Below are 19,598 nucleotides of genomic sequence, written 5' to 3'. Positions count from 1 at the left end.
CCCATTTTTTGACTTTCTTCATGTTCCACACACATCTAAAGAATGATTATTTTGGGTTACTTTTGTTGTTCATAACAAGCCTCAGTTCATTCTAAACCTTAGTCTTCCTTATAGATTCAGGCTGTTTCCTGATATTCTGCTTTTGCTATATGCCTTTTCATTTGTCCTTTTTGTTTCTCAGTTAATCAGAGACCTTTTTTATGCAACTATGCCAGTTTCAACAGGTGACTCCCATTTTTTTTCTCTTTTGTATTGTTTGAGTTTGGGCATTAATTATCACATTTTTAAAGAACTTCCTAAACTTCTTGAATTGTTTTTCCCTTGAAGATTTCACTATTTTGAAAGAGACTGTAACTTGAAATTTGCATGGTATTTATCTTGAATTGGCTTCTTAAAAACAGATGCTACTTTTTCAAAGAAACCAATGAAATTAAGATTTCTCTAATGCAGACTGAATGGACTGAAACACACATTGTAGGCCTCACCCCAATGAGTCACGGAGATTAAAAAGCTTTCTCCAGTGTGGGGGAGAAACTGAGAAAAGAAAGTTTGCTTATGGGTTATATTCCTTTAAAAAATTGCCAAAATCTATTTTTAAAAAGTTGTGTAAGCAAATTTATTTCCAACCCCAATATCAGTTAGCCAAAGGAAGTCATCTGCATTTATCTACAGTATTATAAAACGTGTTTTCCAATGGGTCTCTCTCCAGATGTGGTTGATTTCACTTCCTATCATTTCCACCCAGCATGTACACACATAATATTAGTTGGGAATGATGGCAGTTGAAATGCAACATGTATGGATGGTTAACAGATTAACAGAGTTGGAAGAGACCTTATAGGTCATCTAGTCCAACACCCCCCCCCCTCAAGCAGGAGACCCTATATTATTTCTGACAATCTTTTCTTGAAAGTCTCAAGTGATGAAGTTCCCACAATTTCTAAATGCAAGCTGTTCCATTGGTTGATTGTTCTCACTGTCAGAAAGTTCCTCCTCATTTCTAGATTGAATCTCTCCTTGGTCAGTTTCCATCCATTATTCCTTGTCTGGCCTTCAGGTGCTTTGGAAAACAGCTTGACCCCCTCCTCTCTGTGGCAGCCCCTCAAATATTGGAATACTGCTATCATGTCTCCCCTGGTCTTCTCTTCACTAGACTAGCCATGCCCAGTTCATGTAACCATTCTTCATGTTTTAGTCTCCAGTCCCCTAATCATCCTGGTTGCTCTCCTCTGCACTTTTTCTAGAGTCTCAACATCTTTTTTTATAGTGTGGTGACCAAAACTGGATGCAGTACTCTTGGTGTGGTCTTACTAGGGCTTTATAGAGTGGTATTAGTACCTCCCCTGATCTTGAGTGTATCCCTCTGTTAATGCAATTTAGGATTGCATTGGCTTTTTTAGCTGCCGCTGCATACTGCTGGCTCATATTTAGCTGATTGTTCATTAAGACTCCAAGATTCCTCTCACAGTCACTGCTATTAAGCCTGGTTTTCCCCAGTTTATATGTGTGCTTTTGGTTTTTCTTACCTAAGTGTAAGACTTTACTTTTCTCTACATTGAATTTCATTTTGTTAGATAGGGCCCAGTGTTCAAGTCTGTCAAGAGCCATCTGGATCTTGAGCCTATCTTCTAAAGTGTTAGCTATTCCTGCCAGCTTAGTATCATCTGCAAATTTGCAGATGATACTAGTTTTGGAAGTTTAAACTATTTTTTATATTAAAAAATGCTTGAAAGTCCACATTTTTAACTCCAGTGAATCAGCACCACATTTTGGTGAAACAATTCTAAATACCCTGCATGTGCACACCAATTGTGTTTCTTTCTGCATACAATCTTCCAATTGCTAGTGACAATCAATTATGTACTCAATTTTCATTCATCCTCTGAGAAAATGGTGGCAGTTCTGGGCAGGAGTGGGGAGGAATATCATTTGCAACATTTTCATCTATAACTTCCACTGAGTTCAAAGGACCAGGATGGTCTTTATTCCTAAAAATCAACCAAAATATACTTTTTTATTCTATCAGAAGGACTGTTTTCTCAGGAACCTTCTACTATTTATTTTGTGTCTATTCAGTTTTGATTAGATTAAAATTCTATCACAAAGGTATAAAATCATCAAAGTTTAGACTAATCCATGGAGTTTTGCACTGATCCCAAACCTAATCAAATCAGTTACAACTAAAACTGCAATCTTGCAATTACTTACCATGGAGAAAATCTGCTAAATAGAACAGAGCATGAATAAATCTGAAGTCAATACATCCTGGGTTGCCATATGAGACGATAATCTTACACATACTTACTTAAGAGCAAAATGTATTGAAAATAGTGGAACCTATTTTGAAACACGAGAGTGTGAAATTGGATTTTATATCTTGAGGAATCAACAATCAGGACACATTTGTTCTATTTATTTAAATGGGATGGAGTTAGATGTAAATCTAGCTGGCCTCAGGCTGGCTTTAGTTTTGCCAGCAGCTGACTAAAAAGTAGTTGCTTTTAACCACATGTTATAAAATAGGAAGCAAAATGTTTGCTTAAATGTTTCCTATAAAAGGAAAAAGAAATGTGTATACAATTTGAAAAAAAAAGGTATCAGGCTACAAGGTAGAAACCATGAGTTCAAGTCCCATGAAAACCAGGTAGATGACCTTGGGCCACTCACTCTCTCTCAGCCCAATCCACAGGGTTGTTTCTGTGGGGAAAAGGTATGTTCAATATGTTCACTGCTTTATTTATTTGTAAAAATAATACGTATGTGTATGGGACTGCTCTGAAGACAAGTTTAACAAGAAGTCAGTTGCAAATCTAATATTTAGAATGTATAAACAAAAGGAAATCAGCGTATCTGACAACAATGACAGTTATGCATCTCCTCAGATGTGTAATATGAACGAATGATTCTGACCCAGGAGAGGGAGATTTTTCCTAATGGACTTGTATGTAATGAAGTTTGATCTAGTGCAGAGTAACAGAGCAACTGCACATTAAATAAAAAGATCAGGTGCAGGACACTGAAAACAGCCATACATTCTTTTCAGAAACTTTTCTATGACAAGCATATTAAATAAAAGCTAAAATATTTGTTTAACAGGAAAAAAATGTCATTAATGCTCACATCATGTATTCAGTTTTCAAAAGGATTTAATAAATTATGATGATTCATTGATTTCATTGTATAAACTATAAATATATCATAGAGCCCTCATAATTTAAAATAATTTACAGGCTGAGGTAGGGGGTGGGGAGAAAGTGAGTATTGGAGCAATCAATGGTCAATCAGAAGTTCTCAGTTTTTCTACTGATTACACACACACAGGCAGTGTCAATCCGAATGAAGCGCCAGGATGCCCGATTGCTTTCCATGGTTAACGCTTTGACAAATGTGTGTGTTGTGGTACAATAAGAATTCCAGTGCCTGGAATCAATGCCCCTGCACCCACTTGGAACTGGTTTTGGATTTCTGCACTTGGTCTCAAAAAAGTACTGCTTGTAGACATTACCATTAAGATTTACATCCACCATCACAGTCACCGGTTTGCCTTTGATGTCCGTTGCTGTGGTTTTGTTGGCAACCCAGACACTGATACTGTCACACACAGAATATTCCCCTCGGTTATGCACAGGATGAGCTTCACGTTTGCTCCGGATATTCCTATTAAGAGAGTCTGCATTGTCCAGGAACTCCACACTTTGCTCATCTCTTGACAATGGTGGGGGCTGAGTGCTGAACAGAACACGAGGTGACTGGAACCGCCTCTTCTGAAAAAGCTTGGGATCCACAATGATGTTTGCTGCTGATCCAATTTCTTGATCCTCTGCCTTCTTAGGAGCAGGATGGCGCTGATCTGTGTTTTGAGATGTTTTCAGACCCTCGTGAGTTTTAACACAGCTGGTATCAGAAAGGTCAGATGTTGCAGGGGAGCCCAGAGGGACATTATCTTCAGATTTTGGTGCTGCCCATATGCCAATCAGAAATGCTATAATCAGAGTGTAGCACAGCATGGACATTACGCTATGCACCTAGGAGAGATCAAACCAAGAATGTTACTGTGAGCAAAGACAACATAGAAAAACATCAATTCCAAGATGAGTGGAGAGATATGCTGATACAGAAATGCCATGGAAAATGTAAAGCTAAGACATTTCACTGTCTTACGAGAGGCCCAGCCATGTGGATACCAGATGCTGTTTTTTCTTTCCCACTGCAGAAAGGGTCATTCAAACAGCAAGCCTGCTTAATAAAGTGGGGATGCTAAGAAATAATACACCGCCCAGAGTCACTTTATCAGTGAGATGGGTAGTATATAAACAAACAAACGAAATAATACTAGGGTTACTGTTAATTCCTGAAGTACTAGAATATAACTTATATCAAGCAGTGTTCTTAGTTTATTAGTAGGGAGAACAGAGACTGACAAGAATCTCTATGGACTAAGTTGGAAGTTCTACAGTAAAAACCATGTAAAAAGGAAAAGTGGCTGAAATATACTCTGTACTTGCATCCAGATTGCCATGAGCCACATCAGGAGTAAAATCCAGCTGGTTCTGACAGGTTCTGGAGAACTGGTAGCGTAAATTTTGAGTAGTTTGGAGAACTGGAAAAATGCCACCTCTGGCTGGTCCCAGAGTGGGGTGGGAATGGAGATTTTGCAATAGCCTTCCCCTGCCATGTCCACCAAGCCACACCACGCCCACCAAGCCACGCCCACAGAACCCGTAGTAAAAAAAATTGGATTTCACCACTGAGCCACAAGTTCACAAAAAGAGGCAGAAAGGCCAGCACAAAGATATTGCTAAATTAGACACAGGTACCTGAATAGACTGCGGAAGAATAATTTCTTCTAAACTGCACTTACTTCAATTTCTTAAAAGCTTCTTGATACTAAGTTGTAAAATGCTACTTTTGCTACTGGAATAAATGCTATTATGCAAGTCCTGACCTGATATTAGTTATAGAATTGTCAGTTTCCCCAGAAAACTATCAGTACAATAAAACATGGGACAAATACAACACCCAGTTAAATCTGTTTAGATTCATTGACTTTAAGGGGTTTAAGAGCATTTAATCTCGTGTTGGATTGTGGCCATAGTTTCAATTGAGTAAAAGTTCTGAAAACAGATTCTCTTTCTCTTGCACAGAGTAGACAAAAGCCTAAACCTCTTAGGAGAGAATGATTCAGACTTTGTTGTTTATCTTTAGATCTGGCATCCATTCTGAAATCCTTCAAGACAAAGGCCAGTCATTATTGTTGGGGCTCTCTGACAAACCATAGATCCTCTTGTTCCCTGCAGTTATACTTTTCTAAAGCCAATAATCTGTGTCAAATTCAAAGTTCTTTTTTGTTAGAATTCCTCAGATAATTTATACTTTTAGTAGTAGATTTAATAGATAATCAGTACTCTTAATCTTAGGATACTCATCAATCAGTCAGAGTGGTTGCTATGGTTGCAGATTCTATGCAAAATATTTGCTAAAATCACAAGAAAGGAAAATTCCAACAGGCAATGTAACTAAATTTTGAGGTATGATACTTCAGCATGCAAAAATACAGCCAGCCAGAAGATGGCAGCAGCAGGTTTGAGTTTTATTTTGTAACTGCCATCTAATAATTATTTCTATTTATGCAGCCCACATACTGTATCCCTATCCATCCTCACCATTCTGAATGTGCTACAAAAGTTGGAGACAAACAGAGCTAGGTGCTTGTTGTGCCGCAAGAGGAAATTAGTTCTAAACCATTTAAATATGTTACAGCTCAGAGAGGCACCAGATTTCTCAGATTCAGTTGAAGCACTGGGGCCATCACAGCAATTCAGAACATGTCGAATGAGTTTCTTGATGTCAACATATATGCTAATTAAAAAAAGTTTGTGCAACAAAATTTAAAGACAATATAGGCACACCCTGAAGTAGATCTACATCAGTTTTGTTTACTGTAAGTCATTTGAGATTCATCACTCTGTACTAAAAAGGAAAAAAAGATTAAGTGTGTCAATAAATGCTATTTGTATTTCTAACAGGGTGGAAGAAGGGGGTGTTATGTTAACATAGCAACATTTAAAAAGATTTTTTTGAGATTTTAGACATAAAAATCTTAATCAGAACTTTTGTTTAGAATAAGATTAGCAAGAAATTTAAAAAGAAATCATTAAAAGTCAGGCAATAATGCAAAATATTGACATTTACCTTTATATTTTCAAGCAGGGCTAGGTTCTGTAAAATACTTACAATGTACAAGCTTTAAAAAAGAAGATTGGATAATTAGTTCAGAATCTGGAAAATACTTTAGCTTCTCAGAAAGTAATTTTATAAATATTCACAAAGCCCATCTATGTTCAAGCAAAAGTGCAAGCTTAGTCAAAGAAGATCTTTACAATAGCTGAAGCAGTAGTGCTTCTGCTGTGTTAATAAGGAGAAAATATAATGTGGCAGGTACAAATATCAACTGGTTCAGCAACCATTAAAATAATAATTAGCAAGTTATCTCTGCATAGGAGTGACCCTGGTTGTTCTAAGTATTTTGTAGTCTGCCACAGTAGGGCAGTTTGCATGAACTTCAAAAAAGTTCTTAATTCCCAAGAAAGATCCAAGATCTTTTATTTCACTCAGTCTCGCCCCAATTTCCCCCCACTATTTTTACATAGTATAACCGAAATCAGTTTCATTATTAAAATACTAAGGCTATTAATAATAATCATTAGTTTGGTAGTAATGCATTCGTCGATGCTAAAAATTCAGGAGCACAGATATTACTCCCAGATCAGCCTGCCAAACTCTTTTAACATTCTTAGATCTGCTATCAATTTCTAAAAAAACAGTTTAGAGGAGCAGCGAAGCTGGAAAAAGGAAAAGTCTTCTTGTCAGGGGTTACAGATGCATTTTTATTGTGCCCTCTTGTTCTAATTTCCTTCCTCCACCACAATTTCCTTCTTTCCATAAGATACCCTTTCTAATATTCAAACCTGTAAATCATAAATTCATTTTTCTCCTTTTTCAACAAAAAGTCCATAAGGGGTTTCCAGTCACTAATCAAGGTAATTGTTGATTTTTTTCTAATCAAACAGGTTAAATTTGTAATTGCTAATTCTTTCATCTTCACCAACCATTTCTCTGTTAAGATTTGCATCACTAAACATATATAAAGATAATCTTTATTGGCTCTTTACTAATTGGCTGTCTATTAATCCCAGCAAGAAAAATTAAGGTTTCAATTGAATGTTGTTTTTTAAAATGTATTTCAACCCAAAATTTCTGAGTTTTTGATTTTACAAGTCCAGCAGGCATGATAAAATGCTATCCACTTCTCCAACATAAATTTGAAAAACCTTCATACATTCTAGACAACTTTTCTGGATTCTTATACCAACGGTACATCATTTTATGAAAATTTTCTTTTAGCTCATAATATAAATTTTAATCTAATCACATATTTTCCCACTATTCATCAGTATATTTTGTCTAAAGTTCTCAGCCCATTTTATCATATATTCTTTCACTTATTCTTCCATTTCAAATTTTAATAATGTACAATTATATGTTCATCATTTGTACACAGTTCAACTTCAAATTTTGTCTCCTGCTGCTCAATTTCAAATGTCCTTAAAATATTTTTCTGTGCATATGAAAACCACTGAAAACTAAATCTGTCTGCAGCCAATTCCTCTTTTTGATTTCATCTTATACTTTCCATGTTCCTGTTCTAACAACTCTTGATAAGTTAACCATTTTTCTTTATGTACTGTTTTTTACTCTAAAATCTTCTATTGCTAAAACCCATGAAGATATTTTTGATCTCAGGCTAGGTTTATATCTGTTCCATATTGTCAATATGCCACTTCTAATATACCTAATGACTATTAAAGTCTACATTAACCTTAACTTTATTGTACCATAGAAAACTATGAACCTTAGACCATGTCCTTCTAAATCTAAAATCCTCTTGCTCCTCAGAAGAATCCATTCTTTCATCCAGATTAAGCAGCAGGCTGCAGCTATCAATCAAATTATAAAAATCATTTAATGGTGTGTATATCTATATGTTAATCAAATGGCTCTTTTGTATTAATTATAATTAAACAATATAAATGGGGTCCTCAGAATACAAACCTATTGGTATAATTGATACATTGTGATTAAGTATTTTGAGCAGACAAAAAAAGACAAAAGACAAAAAAGTTATTCCATAGATAAATCTAGAGGAACTCACACTCTATTTTAAAAAGAACCATTAGCACTTTGCAACTCAAATGATGTGCTAAGCAAAGATTAAATACAAACAGATGAGAAACAAAACAAAACTTTCCATACTGCTAAAGGCAATGTACAAAAAAAATATAACATGTTCTTTTGCTAGTAGCATAGTCTCAAATAACTGACTGGGATTTCAGGGGAATAACGTACTTCTTAGTCTACAGTAAAACTAATGGGTCTACAGTTCCGTAAGTGATTTACGGAAAGAATTTGAATTTTTATAGATTCCGAATTCTTCAACAAATTATAACCTGACTTTGTTTGCTTTTTCAAAAGTTTCGCTGAATCCACAGGAGTTTATTTAAAAAAATTAAAGGAACATGTCAAGAATCAGTTTTTAAGATTAGTTGTAAACTCACAGTAAGCGTTTTTAAAAGCATAAAAAAACACGTGCATGCCTCCAAACTAAAGGTAGTTAAAGTTAATTAAAAGAGGCAATATTCAAGAAATAATTGTGCCACAAGCAGAAACTATAAAATGTCCACAAAGTGTGCTATAGGAGTCTTATGAAAGTCTTTGGTGGAATCTGCTACATATAGGAATTAAACATTTTGAAAACATCCAAAGAACAACTTTTTGTCACAATTTATTAAGCTGAGTATGTATATCACCTATTTCTCAAAGAGTTCAAGATGGTGTATGGGACCGAGATAATAATTGAATTTAAGTCACCTGCTGAATCCCATATCAAGTGAGAACTTTAGCCAGAATCTTGCTGGTCTCATATCATCACTTTAATTAAGATTCTCCAAAAGTAAGATGTTGGTGTTGGAGACAAGCAAACTTAAAATGCAGCAGTTTTGAAATATATAATCAAACTATACTCTCTACTCTTTCAAGAAAGAAAGTAGTCATAACTGGCTATTTTAAACTTTGTGCTGTTTCTCAGCTATAATCCCTAGATTACATCAGGAATTAACAAAAATTGCCTAGTTTTGGTGAGCAATAGAGAAATTTGCTGGATTGCTCAGCTTCCTTCTTACCACTGATCTCAACTGATACCTCTGAAGCAGTTGAGGATATCCTCAGGTTCTCTCTTCATCTCTAAGACTGGAAGGGAGGAGGCAAGCCCTTTCTAAGGGGAGGAAAAATAGGTACCTCCTCTGTCAAAAAACTGTGGGAAGGAACAGAGATTTGCCAAGCATGGAATATCTGTCAGGTGCTGAGAAATGGGCTCCCATTTCAACCAGCAAAAGGAGAATCATCAACACATGCCCCTATAGATGATAATGTTACATTGGTCAACCTCTACAACCTGTTTTCAAAAAGTAGCCTGCATCATTCAGTTTCACACATATTATAGAATTTAAATAATTTAAAGTTATGAAGTTAAAGATATATCTGTAGGACACAAAACCACACACACACACAACCCCTACATTTCAACCAAGGAACCAAACATTTGCATCCATTGAGTACTCATTAATGTCAAAGGTTTTCCTAAAATAAATACAGATTGGATGACTTGGATGTTCTCCTTAGACAAGTATTAAGTAAAAAGACAATAAAGTTTAAAGTTATCTTAAGTAGAGAGGAAGAGAGTCCTTTTTGGCTCCCTCTGTGTCTTGTGCTTTTTTCGGGTCACTTTGGGAGTCACCTTATTATTATAGTCTATGGCTAACATGGCAATTAGCTGTAGGTCTGGGGTTGGCACCAATGCACCGAATAGATTCTGAACTTGGATGCTCAAGCTAATTTCTACTTTCTTCTGGGCCCTCTAATTACCAAGATTACTATTGAAAACCGAACTGCAAATCTTTTGCAGCAGAAGGGAAGCTTATTAGCTGATGCATTTTTCCATGATCCTTTCCCCTCTTCTAATTCCTTATATTTCACTTTTCTATCTATCCCATGTCTTCTTGTTTTCCATCATTGCTTTTTTTGTTTTCCTTCTCCCTCTATTTTCCTATGAGCTTCTTTATGCCCATTTCATCCAGTTTTGACTTCTTGAGTCCATTGAAATAGGCTCTCCTTATCAATCCTCATAGCTTTTTCAATTTCAGCAATGGGGATGCTCTTGCTGAGGTGAAAGCCTCACCTCACAAGCCAGTGTGCGGGTCCAATTAGTCATGTCATTCAACCTTAATACCTTGCTCCATTAGTTCAGGACAATAATTTTTTGTGGAATTCATTCCCTCAGAATGAGGTTCCTTTAAACTGTAGATAGGGCAGAATATTTTTGAATAAAGTTGCCAAAGCTGATTAAGACAATGAATCATATTGTGTTTACAGTCTTATTATCTCAAATATGGTCCACTTCATAAATAACTGATATTTATGCACTGGCATATTGTTTTTCCTTCTTTGCCACAGCTTGGAATCCTACACTGGAAATATATGGTACTCAGGCTCAGGTTATTGATCAGAGAGATGCTCCATTATCAAACTCTTTATTACAATCAGGCATAAAAATGATATTGGTTTCAGTTTATTATGCAGCCAAATAAACTGCTTGCAGTGAGTGCTGTACTGAGCAACTGTTGATTTGAACAATACTTATATCGTTAATATCAATATTATCTGTGAAATTATCTTTGAAATAGTTCACGAATTTAAATCTTTCCAAACAAGAGCTTCCAAAGTTTAAAGGGACAACTCCTGAATGCTCTATTTTAAGGGTCCATATAATGAACATGTAGACAATTTTTTTTTCATGAAAATGCAGACATACAGTTTCTTATGTCCTATTTTAATCACTGAAAAAAAATCCCCAATCAGCAGAAAATCAAACTAATTATCTGATCTACTTTCTTCTCTGTAAAGTTTCTGATAACAATATTTATTTTCTTTAGATTTAGGCTCCTGAAAACAAGTAGGGTTTTATACCATTTGAACATTTTAAAACACGCAGTTTGAGAACAGATGATGGTTCATACTTTAACAGCCCAACAAATTTCACCAAATCCTCCAAAATGTTTCTAAATCTCTAATTCTCACTCTCTACTTAACACTAGCTTCAGAAAATAAAGACTGCATGTTTTGTTCTTTCTTTGGTCTGATCTCTGCATTAACACATTCCATAACTGGGAGGAGGGAGGAAAGCTAAGCCATGATTCCCAAATGTCTTGGTCTGTTCCAGAAGAGTTCAATTATTGAGAACAATCTCCATAACAAAAAATATCTGGCCATTCTGCATGGGCCTTTGAAAGGATTCCAACAGTCCTACTAGTTTTATTGAACTCTTTCCAAATGTAAATTTTATTATCAGGAATTACAGAGTTGGAAGGGATCCCAAAAGGATTCCTAGCCAATCCAATCCCTTAACAATATATTTCATTATACTGTAATCTATGTTTTGGAGTATAGCCTTTATTAATCTTTTTTTTGTTCCACACATACGCCAAAATTCAAGTGTTCTCATCTTCCCACAAAATGCAAAATATACTGGATTATATTTGTGTAGGACTATCCTATTAAAACAACATTTTTGCCACAAAATCTACCACTTTAAGCATTGTAAAACACAAAGCTACTAGCATTGGCTCATGCCAAAAACAATTGAATAGGACTTCCAACGACTGCCATCCTAAGAAAACAGAAGTTTCTATTTCAAACCACAGTTTGTTTTAACAAGAAAAAAATTCCCAATTCAGCAGTATCTTTAATATTCTTTTTTTGGGTATATTTTCCAGATACTGTAACAATGATATGTCCAATAAATGAAACTCTATCAAGCAAATGAAGTTAAGGACAATATCTGTGAGTATTTCAGTATTATCTATCCAGTCTGCAAGGATTAACAATTTATTGAATCCCAAAATGAAAACTTTATTTGCCAATTGTCAAACCAGATCTACATTTTTTTTGCTTTTCCTATTTGAACAATATGAAACATATTCATTTTAATCATTTTTAATAGTAAGCAGCCAAATCTATACACCTTCTCATGTAGGATACCATTGATGCCCAAACAATGTCATTTTTCAGGAGAATGGAGGGGGAGGGGAAGAGCCCTCCCCCCTGAATACAACAGTTGTATTGTTCAAGAACAATACAATTAAAAATAAAACTCACATTATAAATCATGACCAATGATTATTGCACTGCACAAACACTTAATGCAAATATCCAAACCAATATAAACATTTAATCCTTCTAATATTCATATATATGAATGTTTTATAAACTTTAAATATAACTTATAATAGTATACATTATAAACATTACAATATAATGCCTATTCCGATTCCTGGAAAAGGTAGATAACTTTTTTTAGCATGTCTTTGATGAAGTGACTGATAAAGCTTAGAATATGTCTTTCGTTATTGGTGATCTGATTAAAACATCTTTTCACATATTCCAAGCAGTCTACATATCAAGATTTGAAATCTTCAAAATATTCTGTAAACCTATGCAATTTTTTTTACTGAAAAGCTACTTAGCAGTAGTCAATCAGATGCTAGCATAACAAGTCAAATATCATTAACTTCTACAAAACATTAGCAGGATTACATGTCAGTCAAAGGTTATATCTGACATCTTGCAGTGGTTGTATCTATTTAAAACAAACGTTTACCCTAAAAAAAAATCTATGCCACTTAAAAATGTGTTCCTTTATGAACTAAAATTGGATAACTCATATTCTTCATCTTTGCAAATGAATTCCTAGGAAATTTGAGAAGGTTTTGATGCAAAGCAAATAATCTAAAATGAACAATTTATCTCTCTGAAATTTTGTCTTTGTGAAATCCCTCCTGCAGCTATAATAAAAAAATTCAAGGTAAACCATCAATATAAATTTATTACAAAGGAATTGCTTCATATAATTACCTATATAGGGTTAACTTTGATGTTGAAAACTAAGTAGATAAAAAAATTGAAGAACCAAGTTGGCAAAAGCTGTTTGAGCTTTCCATATATATTTGAGGGCTTGCCATAAAGAGAAGCAGGTCAACTTATTTTCCAAAGCACCAGAGGGCAGGACAATGGATGGAAACTAATCAAGGTGAGAAACAACTTGGAATTAAGGATAAACTTCCTAACAGTGAGGACAATTAACCAGTGGAGCAGCTTGCCATCAGAAGTTGTGGGTGCTTCATCATTGGAGGTTTTTAAGAAGAGACTGGACGATAACTTATCTGAAATGGTATAAGGTCTCCTGCTTGAGCAGGGGGTTGGACTCCAAGGTCCCATCCAGCTCTATTCTGACTGGTTGATTGTATAGTGATATTGTTGGATGATATATCTAAACTCTGGTTTAATATTGCTAACATGAAGGTAACCAAAGGCTTGCTTACTTCAAATCTATATCCCCTTTCCTTTTTATGCTTTTCTGAATAAATTTACTTTTAAATAGTCATAATTATTAAAGAAAGAGCCTGCCCTTTGTTACACATGACACAAAGGTTATATTTTCATCATAAGTTTTTCAAAAAGGATTCCATATCTATTTCATTCAACAGATTTATAGTTTTTGAATCTGTTTTCTTGTAGTTACCGTTTATTGTAGCTTACTCCTAAGTTATTCAGTTGAGATGTGTTGTACTATAATTGACTTCATTTCCAAAAGATAAAGAGCAGGTTGCAGGAAGTTGGTTTATGAAATTATTTAAGATTGAAATATAGTGACTCTGGTACAGGATTGTTGGTTTTAATTTTTTTGGTAAAAGCTATCTTGTGCCTGAGTCATTTTATATGCAGGCAATCATGCTTTTCACTATTCCATGAACTGAAGATGAGCACTGATGGTCTGATGCAAAGGGAAATAAACAGAATCCTTAACTTTTCCATATCTCACTCCTGCCCTTCCCCAGGCCTCTGTCAACCGTGACCACTGATTGATTCCATCTAATATTACGATCAACTTGACTTGAACTCTGAGGAGGCAATATATAAACACTGTAATTACATAAAATATACTCTTAATATAATATACCATAACTATCCTATGCTGTATTTCAACAATAGGGAACTGTAATGCTTTTGATATCTGACAAAATGTCAATGATAGGGATGGTTACAATAAAGGCTGGTCTATCAAAGAGTGGTTTTAGATCATCAAGAGCTTCGCCAACTCAGTAGCAAAGGTCAGCAGGAGAAATGAAAACCTGCTATCCCAAATTTGCTTGATACACATATAGTTTACCTTAAAAAGCCTCACAATCTTCTAGGGTTTCGTTTTTCTGATCCATTTGACCATGACATCTTGAACAAGAACAACTCTCTAGTCAGGGAACTGGCTTGGGTTAACAAGAGCGCCATAGATCCCATCTACCCTAAGAGATGTGGTTTATTTGAGTAAAAGAATCCTTAAGATTAAGTGCTGGTTTCTTTTTTGTCCCACACCTATAGAATGAAGGAAACCAAACACTCTCTCCCTCACCACTAAACCCATGCAATTTAGACATTTAAGTCTAAAAAAACACGAATGCAAACAATTCCATGCAGAAATTAGATTCCCCCCACCCCTTACAGCAATGATTTTCTTTCAGTTAAATAACCAATGGCCAGTACTTAGTCATTAACTTTAGGGAAGAAAAACATTTAATTTCTTAATAAAGAAAAATAAACCTCTAGAACAACCAGATGAAACAGAATTCTGGTGAATTAAAAAAATGTTCTGGTGGAAATCTGGGTTTAATTCATGTTATGATCATTCTCGATTTCCAACACTCTCTAAGAATCAGTAATTTGATACTCTTGATATCTCATTTTACAATCCAGATTTAGTTTATAGTTTTGAGGATTCACTTTTACTGTGGAAAGTCTGTAATTTGTAATAGAGCTGTGCAAATATAGCCATTCTCTTTCTGAGTACAGAAAATGAGGAATCCCTTCACAGAATTTCTTCAATTAAAAAAGAAAATTCTCACCAATCTCCCAAATATGAGGATCACCATATAAATATTAGTAAGGTATTTTGTTTTCTAAAGGAGCCCTGTAACAAAGTTTTGGCAACCTAGCCACCATTTTGTATCCTCCACAATTTCTAAAGTTTGCTTGGGTGAGAGAATATGGCAACCTTTAATGAAGAATGGAGGTGAATATACTCAGATAGCACTGCTTTCTTTAGTGGGGTGGCTGGGCGAAATGTAAGACAAAAAAAAAAAAAATCTGCGAAATTTTCCCAGAAAAAAAATCCTTTGAAAAATAAAGTGTCACTATTTTTATTCAAAAGCAGTTAGAAGATAATCTGCTATTGATTTCTGCTAACTTTAAAATACTGAGACCAAGAATCAAGGATTTCACATAATCACTGACTTTTTCCAAGTTTCCTTGGATCACGTCACGTGACGTATTGTGACTTTTTTTGCCTTTGCGGAGCCAGGGTGCACATGACGCATCCGGCCTGCGGGGCTGCCAGTTTGACACCTAGAGCAACAAAAATCCTCTTATTTCATTCCATACAGAAAGGAAACCAAACAAAAACAAAAACTCAACTCTTAAGCCCCACCCCCAATAGCAACATCCTTACTTTATATTAAAAGGATATAGGCAGTAGCGGGTTTCACTTACCTTCACTACCAGTTTGGAACTGTGAGCGTGTGCGTGCTCGCTTTGCTCACATGCGGCGCTTCTGTGCATGCGCAGAACCTTCTGTGCATGCGCAGAGCATCCGTGATGACGTCCAGGTGGGTGGGTGGAGCCTCCTGATGCTGCTTACCGGTTTGCCCGAACCAGGGTGAACCAATAGAAACCCCCCACTGGATATAGGTCCCTGATCATATGCAAAATAAAAAAGGGAAAGAAATCCAGACAGGTTCTGTGAAGGGGAGATAAAAAGCTATCAAACTGCTTCTCCCTTTAGAAAAAACTGTTAGGGTCAGGAGCTGGGAGGTGAGGTGAAGAAAGAGATAGTGCAAATGGATAAACAGACTACCCACAAGCTCCTCAGAGTAACAACATTTTCAAAAGGGATAGTTTTAGATACACCACAAATGAGCTTTAAATATACCACAACTGAGCACAGGCAGCTTTTGAAAACATCTGGCAACAGGGAATTGCAAAGCTTGAGAGTAGAATTGAGCTCTCATGTGGGACAGCCCTTTGGCTCAGCCCCAAATTCTGTCACTTCAGTATTGCTGCAGAAAAAACTATCTCAATTATGGATTAATTACAAAGCAAGACTTCCTGATAGTTAAATATAATCACATAGACAGGAATATACCATTTTTAGTTATCATTTTGAATGTGATATGTTTTCTTCTAAACTTCTTTCAGCTATCTGACAGCAGACTAATGGATTCACAGGTGCTAATTCCTAATTCACCATTACTGGGATTACCACAGATTTTTTCCCCTATACAATAGTGTGAAATTGAAGATATTACAGTGTGACAACTAGATGGACATCTAATGGGTACAGATTATGCATACATGCTCATTATACAGCTTCCTCATTGGCTAGAATCACCAGGTGAACACAGCATGTTTAAAAATGGTATCAGAGTAGGACAAGAAGAAAACAATGAAAACCATTGGTAATATTTGGAGGTTGCTTTTAAAAATGCTCAGTGCAGAGGTTTCAAACTAGATTTCTTCAAGGTCTGGATCAGCATTGTAGTTTTCCTCCATGGGCCGGCAGGGAAGACAGGACAGACACCTCCTGCAGCACCCTGCCGGCCAAAATGGGGCACAGGGGAGGGGCTGCACATGACCCCCGTGTCCCGTTTTCGGCCTGGATGGCCTCCTGCAGCACTTTGCTGACCAGAACGGGGTGCGACAGAGGCACCAAAGGCCGATTCTTTGATATTTCCAGGCCGGCCCCACGGACCAGATTTAAGCCCCCCCATAGGCTGGGTCCAGCCCACAGGCTCTGAGTTTGACACCCCTGCTCTAGTGTAATGCCATTCTAATAGATTTTTTATTTGTTTCTAGCTAGGAAAATCAGCCTACATTTTAAACCACCCATATAAATACAAACTGTTTCAAATGTATTTTTGATAGTTGGTTATGTACAGTGGTGATATTCAGCCACTTCTATCCGGTTTGGGCGAACCGGTAGCGGCGGTGGCAGCAGGCTCTGCCCACCAGCCCGGATGTAATCATGTCCCATTTTTGATGCTTTGCACTTGTGCAGAAGGTCCTGCGCGCATGCTCACATTTGCGAACCGGTAGCATAGGTAAGTGAATACCAGCCCTGGTTATGTACTATGTGTGTTGAAAAAGTGCTAAATCTTAGGCATACATAAGGTCTAAAATATTTATTTATTTTATTTATTTTTATTTTATATTGGATTTCTATACCGCCCTTCTCCCTGAGGACTCAGGGCGGTGTACAGCCAGATTAAAAAACATGCAGAACAAATATTAAAAACAATTAAAAGATATATAAATTTGGCCCAATTAAAACTCATTTACCAATTAAAAACGTTTAAAACATTTAAAAACAGTTAAAAATTTCATCTTAAGCCAGCACTGGTCCTCTAATAAAGGAAAGATGTGGTGTATTTGTTGGTCATAATTTTAAATTTGTTTCATTGTAATTGGCCTACATTTTTCTTGTAGTCTAATACTATAGTTTCCTTTTCAAGTTCTTAGTCTCCTTGTTCTCCTGCTTAGTACAGTAAGCGTGTTCACTTGTTTGTCCTGGCTCCTAATATAAAACATGAAGAACAGGCATAATACATTTAAAATTTAATTGTGTGCAATGAGTAATTAGAGGCATATTGTTGGGTTGTATGCTTTTGAAACAGAAGTTTTACATAAGGACACCCATGAAACTTTTGTTCTGTTGAAGACATTGTCCATAATAGGATTAGGTGGCATCAATTGGAATCTGATAAGTTTTTATTGGAAACAAGTAGCAAAGCAGATTGTAAGAGCATCAGTATATTTTTAAATGTTATCAACTCTCTCTTGCTTCTGTGTTTAACAGTCATAAGAATGAGTAAGCTTTTGGGAGTCAGAGCCTGCAAATTTATCATTTTGGACTGAAATTGTTTGGAGTGGTGGCTGTAGAAAGGATATAAGGGACCACATGGATGCATCAAGCTTCCTGATTTCATACCAGGTACAGCAATACTTCTTGGCATTTCATCTAGTCAATCTTGCATTCAGCAACTTGCTTACACCATAAGCTACACCAGTATTACACAATTAGGTAAATATTTACTGGAAGGGTTAAGCCAGGGGTGTCAAACTCACGGCCCGTGGACCAGATGTGTCACATGCTGGCCACGCCCACGCCCAGTTTAGCAAAGGGGAAAAAAGTCTCAATACATTATGTGATGATGACATGATGATGTGAGTTTGACACCCCTGGGTTAAGTTTACAAGAGAATTCCAGTAAGTATTTTCAAACAAGCAGCCTATTTATAGACTATTTATAATTGCCAAACTTCGTTTGTCCATTTTACTCATGTTCTTATGCTGGTTTCTACCTCACCAGCTTCAGCCTTACCTAACCTTGCAAAATCAGTCAAAATAGTTTGACTGAATTTCAGTAGTGCAATTTGGAACACTCTGTGGTTATATAATGGGACCTGGTAAGATCATTCATATTCTTTACCTGAATAGAATCCTTTTCCATGGGCAATTTTCATTCTCTCAGCTTACATGTGAGGTGATACTTTCAATAAAGAAAAAAATAAAATAAAGGGAAGGAAGATTTTCTGAAATCCGTCACATGTTCCATTCCACTGAACTCAACAACTTTTTGCCATTCCAAAAGGAACATTTTGTTTGCCCTTATTTGCATACTAAGTCTTTATGATTAGTAATCTGGTTCTTATGCAACTTTGTAGGTCTCTGTTTATTAAATTCAGAACATTTTTGTCTTCATGGATCATTGAGGTTCAAAGAACAGAAAGTGTAATAGTTGACACAACAGAGCAAATCCTAATTCAAATTACATCTCTTCCATGGGACCATCAAACTACTGCCAAGGTAGTGAATCCTGTCACAATCCTTCTTTCATATGAAAGTTTTAAATCATTAAAGAAGATAAAATATGCAAACATTGAAGATAAATAATTTCATTTTTCTAAATTCACAAAATGTGTTTTGCGATTATGAAATGGTAAGTAACTAGACAATGTTGACTGATCAGGAAAAGGTAAGCATGCCATACCTGATTTATCCTTAATGGAAGAACAACAAGAAATACCAGGGCTATTGGGTATATATAATATACGTTTACGGTATATGCTTTGAATTAGAAAGTTAAAAATATGCCAGAAAATGGCTATGGAAAACCACTTGTTTTGTTGTTGTTGTTTTGCTATGAACACTACGTAGATGTATCTATGAAGCCATTAGGAATTAAATTTGACATAGAGGAGACATTAAATGCATTTTTTCTATATGTAAATTGAACACACTGTGAACTGTACAATTAATGCTAGTGTTTGGACAAAAAAAATCTTACTAGATTAAATAGATTCCAGATATTTTATTATAGG

The 19,598-nt window shown here is 35.8% G+C and overlaps 1 protein-coding gene across 1 annotated transcript in view; it reads right to left on the bottom strand.

Annotated features, from left to right (window-relative positions):
* Positions 1-3,128: 3,128 nt before the first annotated feature.
* The window catches only part of NGF (nerve growth factor), a 66,038-nt gene continuing 49,568 nt past the window's right edge, over positions 3,129-19,598 (bottom strand). Inside the window, exon 2 of the mRNA XM_034414235.3 lies at positions 3,129-4,025. Within this exon, the coding sequence (XP_034270126.2) occupies positions 3,282-4,013 (732 nt within the window). The 5' untranslated portion in view covers positions 4,014-4,025 and the 3' untranslated portion in view covers positions 3,129-3,281. The remainder of the gene's footprint in view (positions 4,026-19,598) is intronic.

Source organism: Pantherophis guttatus, chromosome 3 (assembly GCF_059756535.1).
Source record: "Pantherophis guttatus breed Tessera chromosome 3, ASM5975653v1, whole genome shotgun sequence".
NCBI lineage: Eukaryota > Metazoa > Chordata > Lepidosauria > Squamata > Colubridae > Pantherophis > Pantherophis guttatus.
This window is presented reverse-complemented; position numbering and strand designations above follow the sequence as displayed.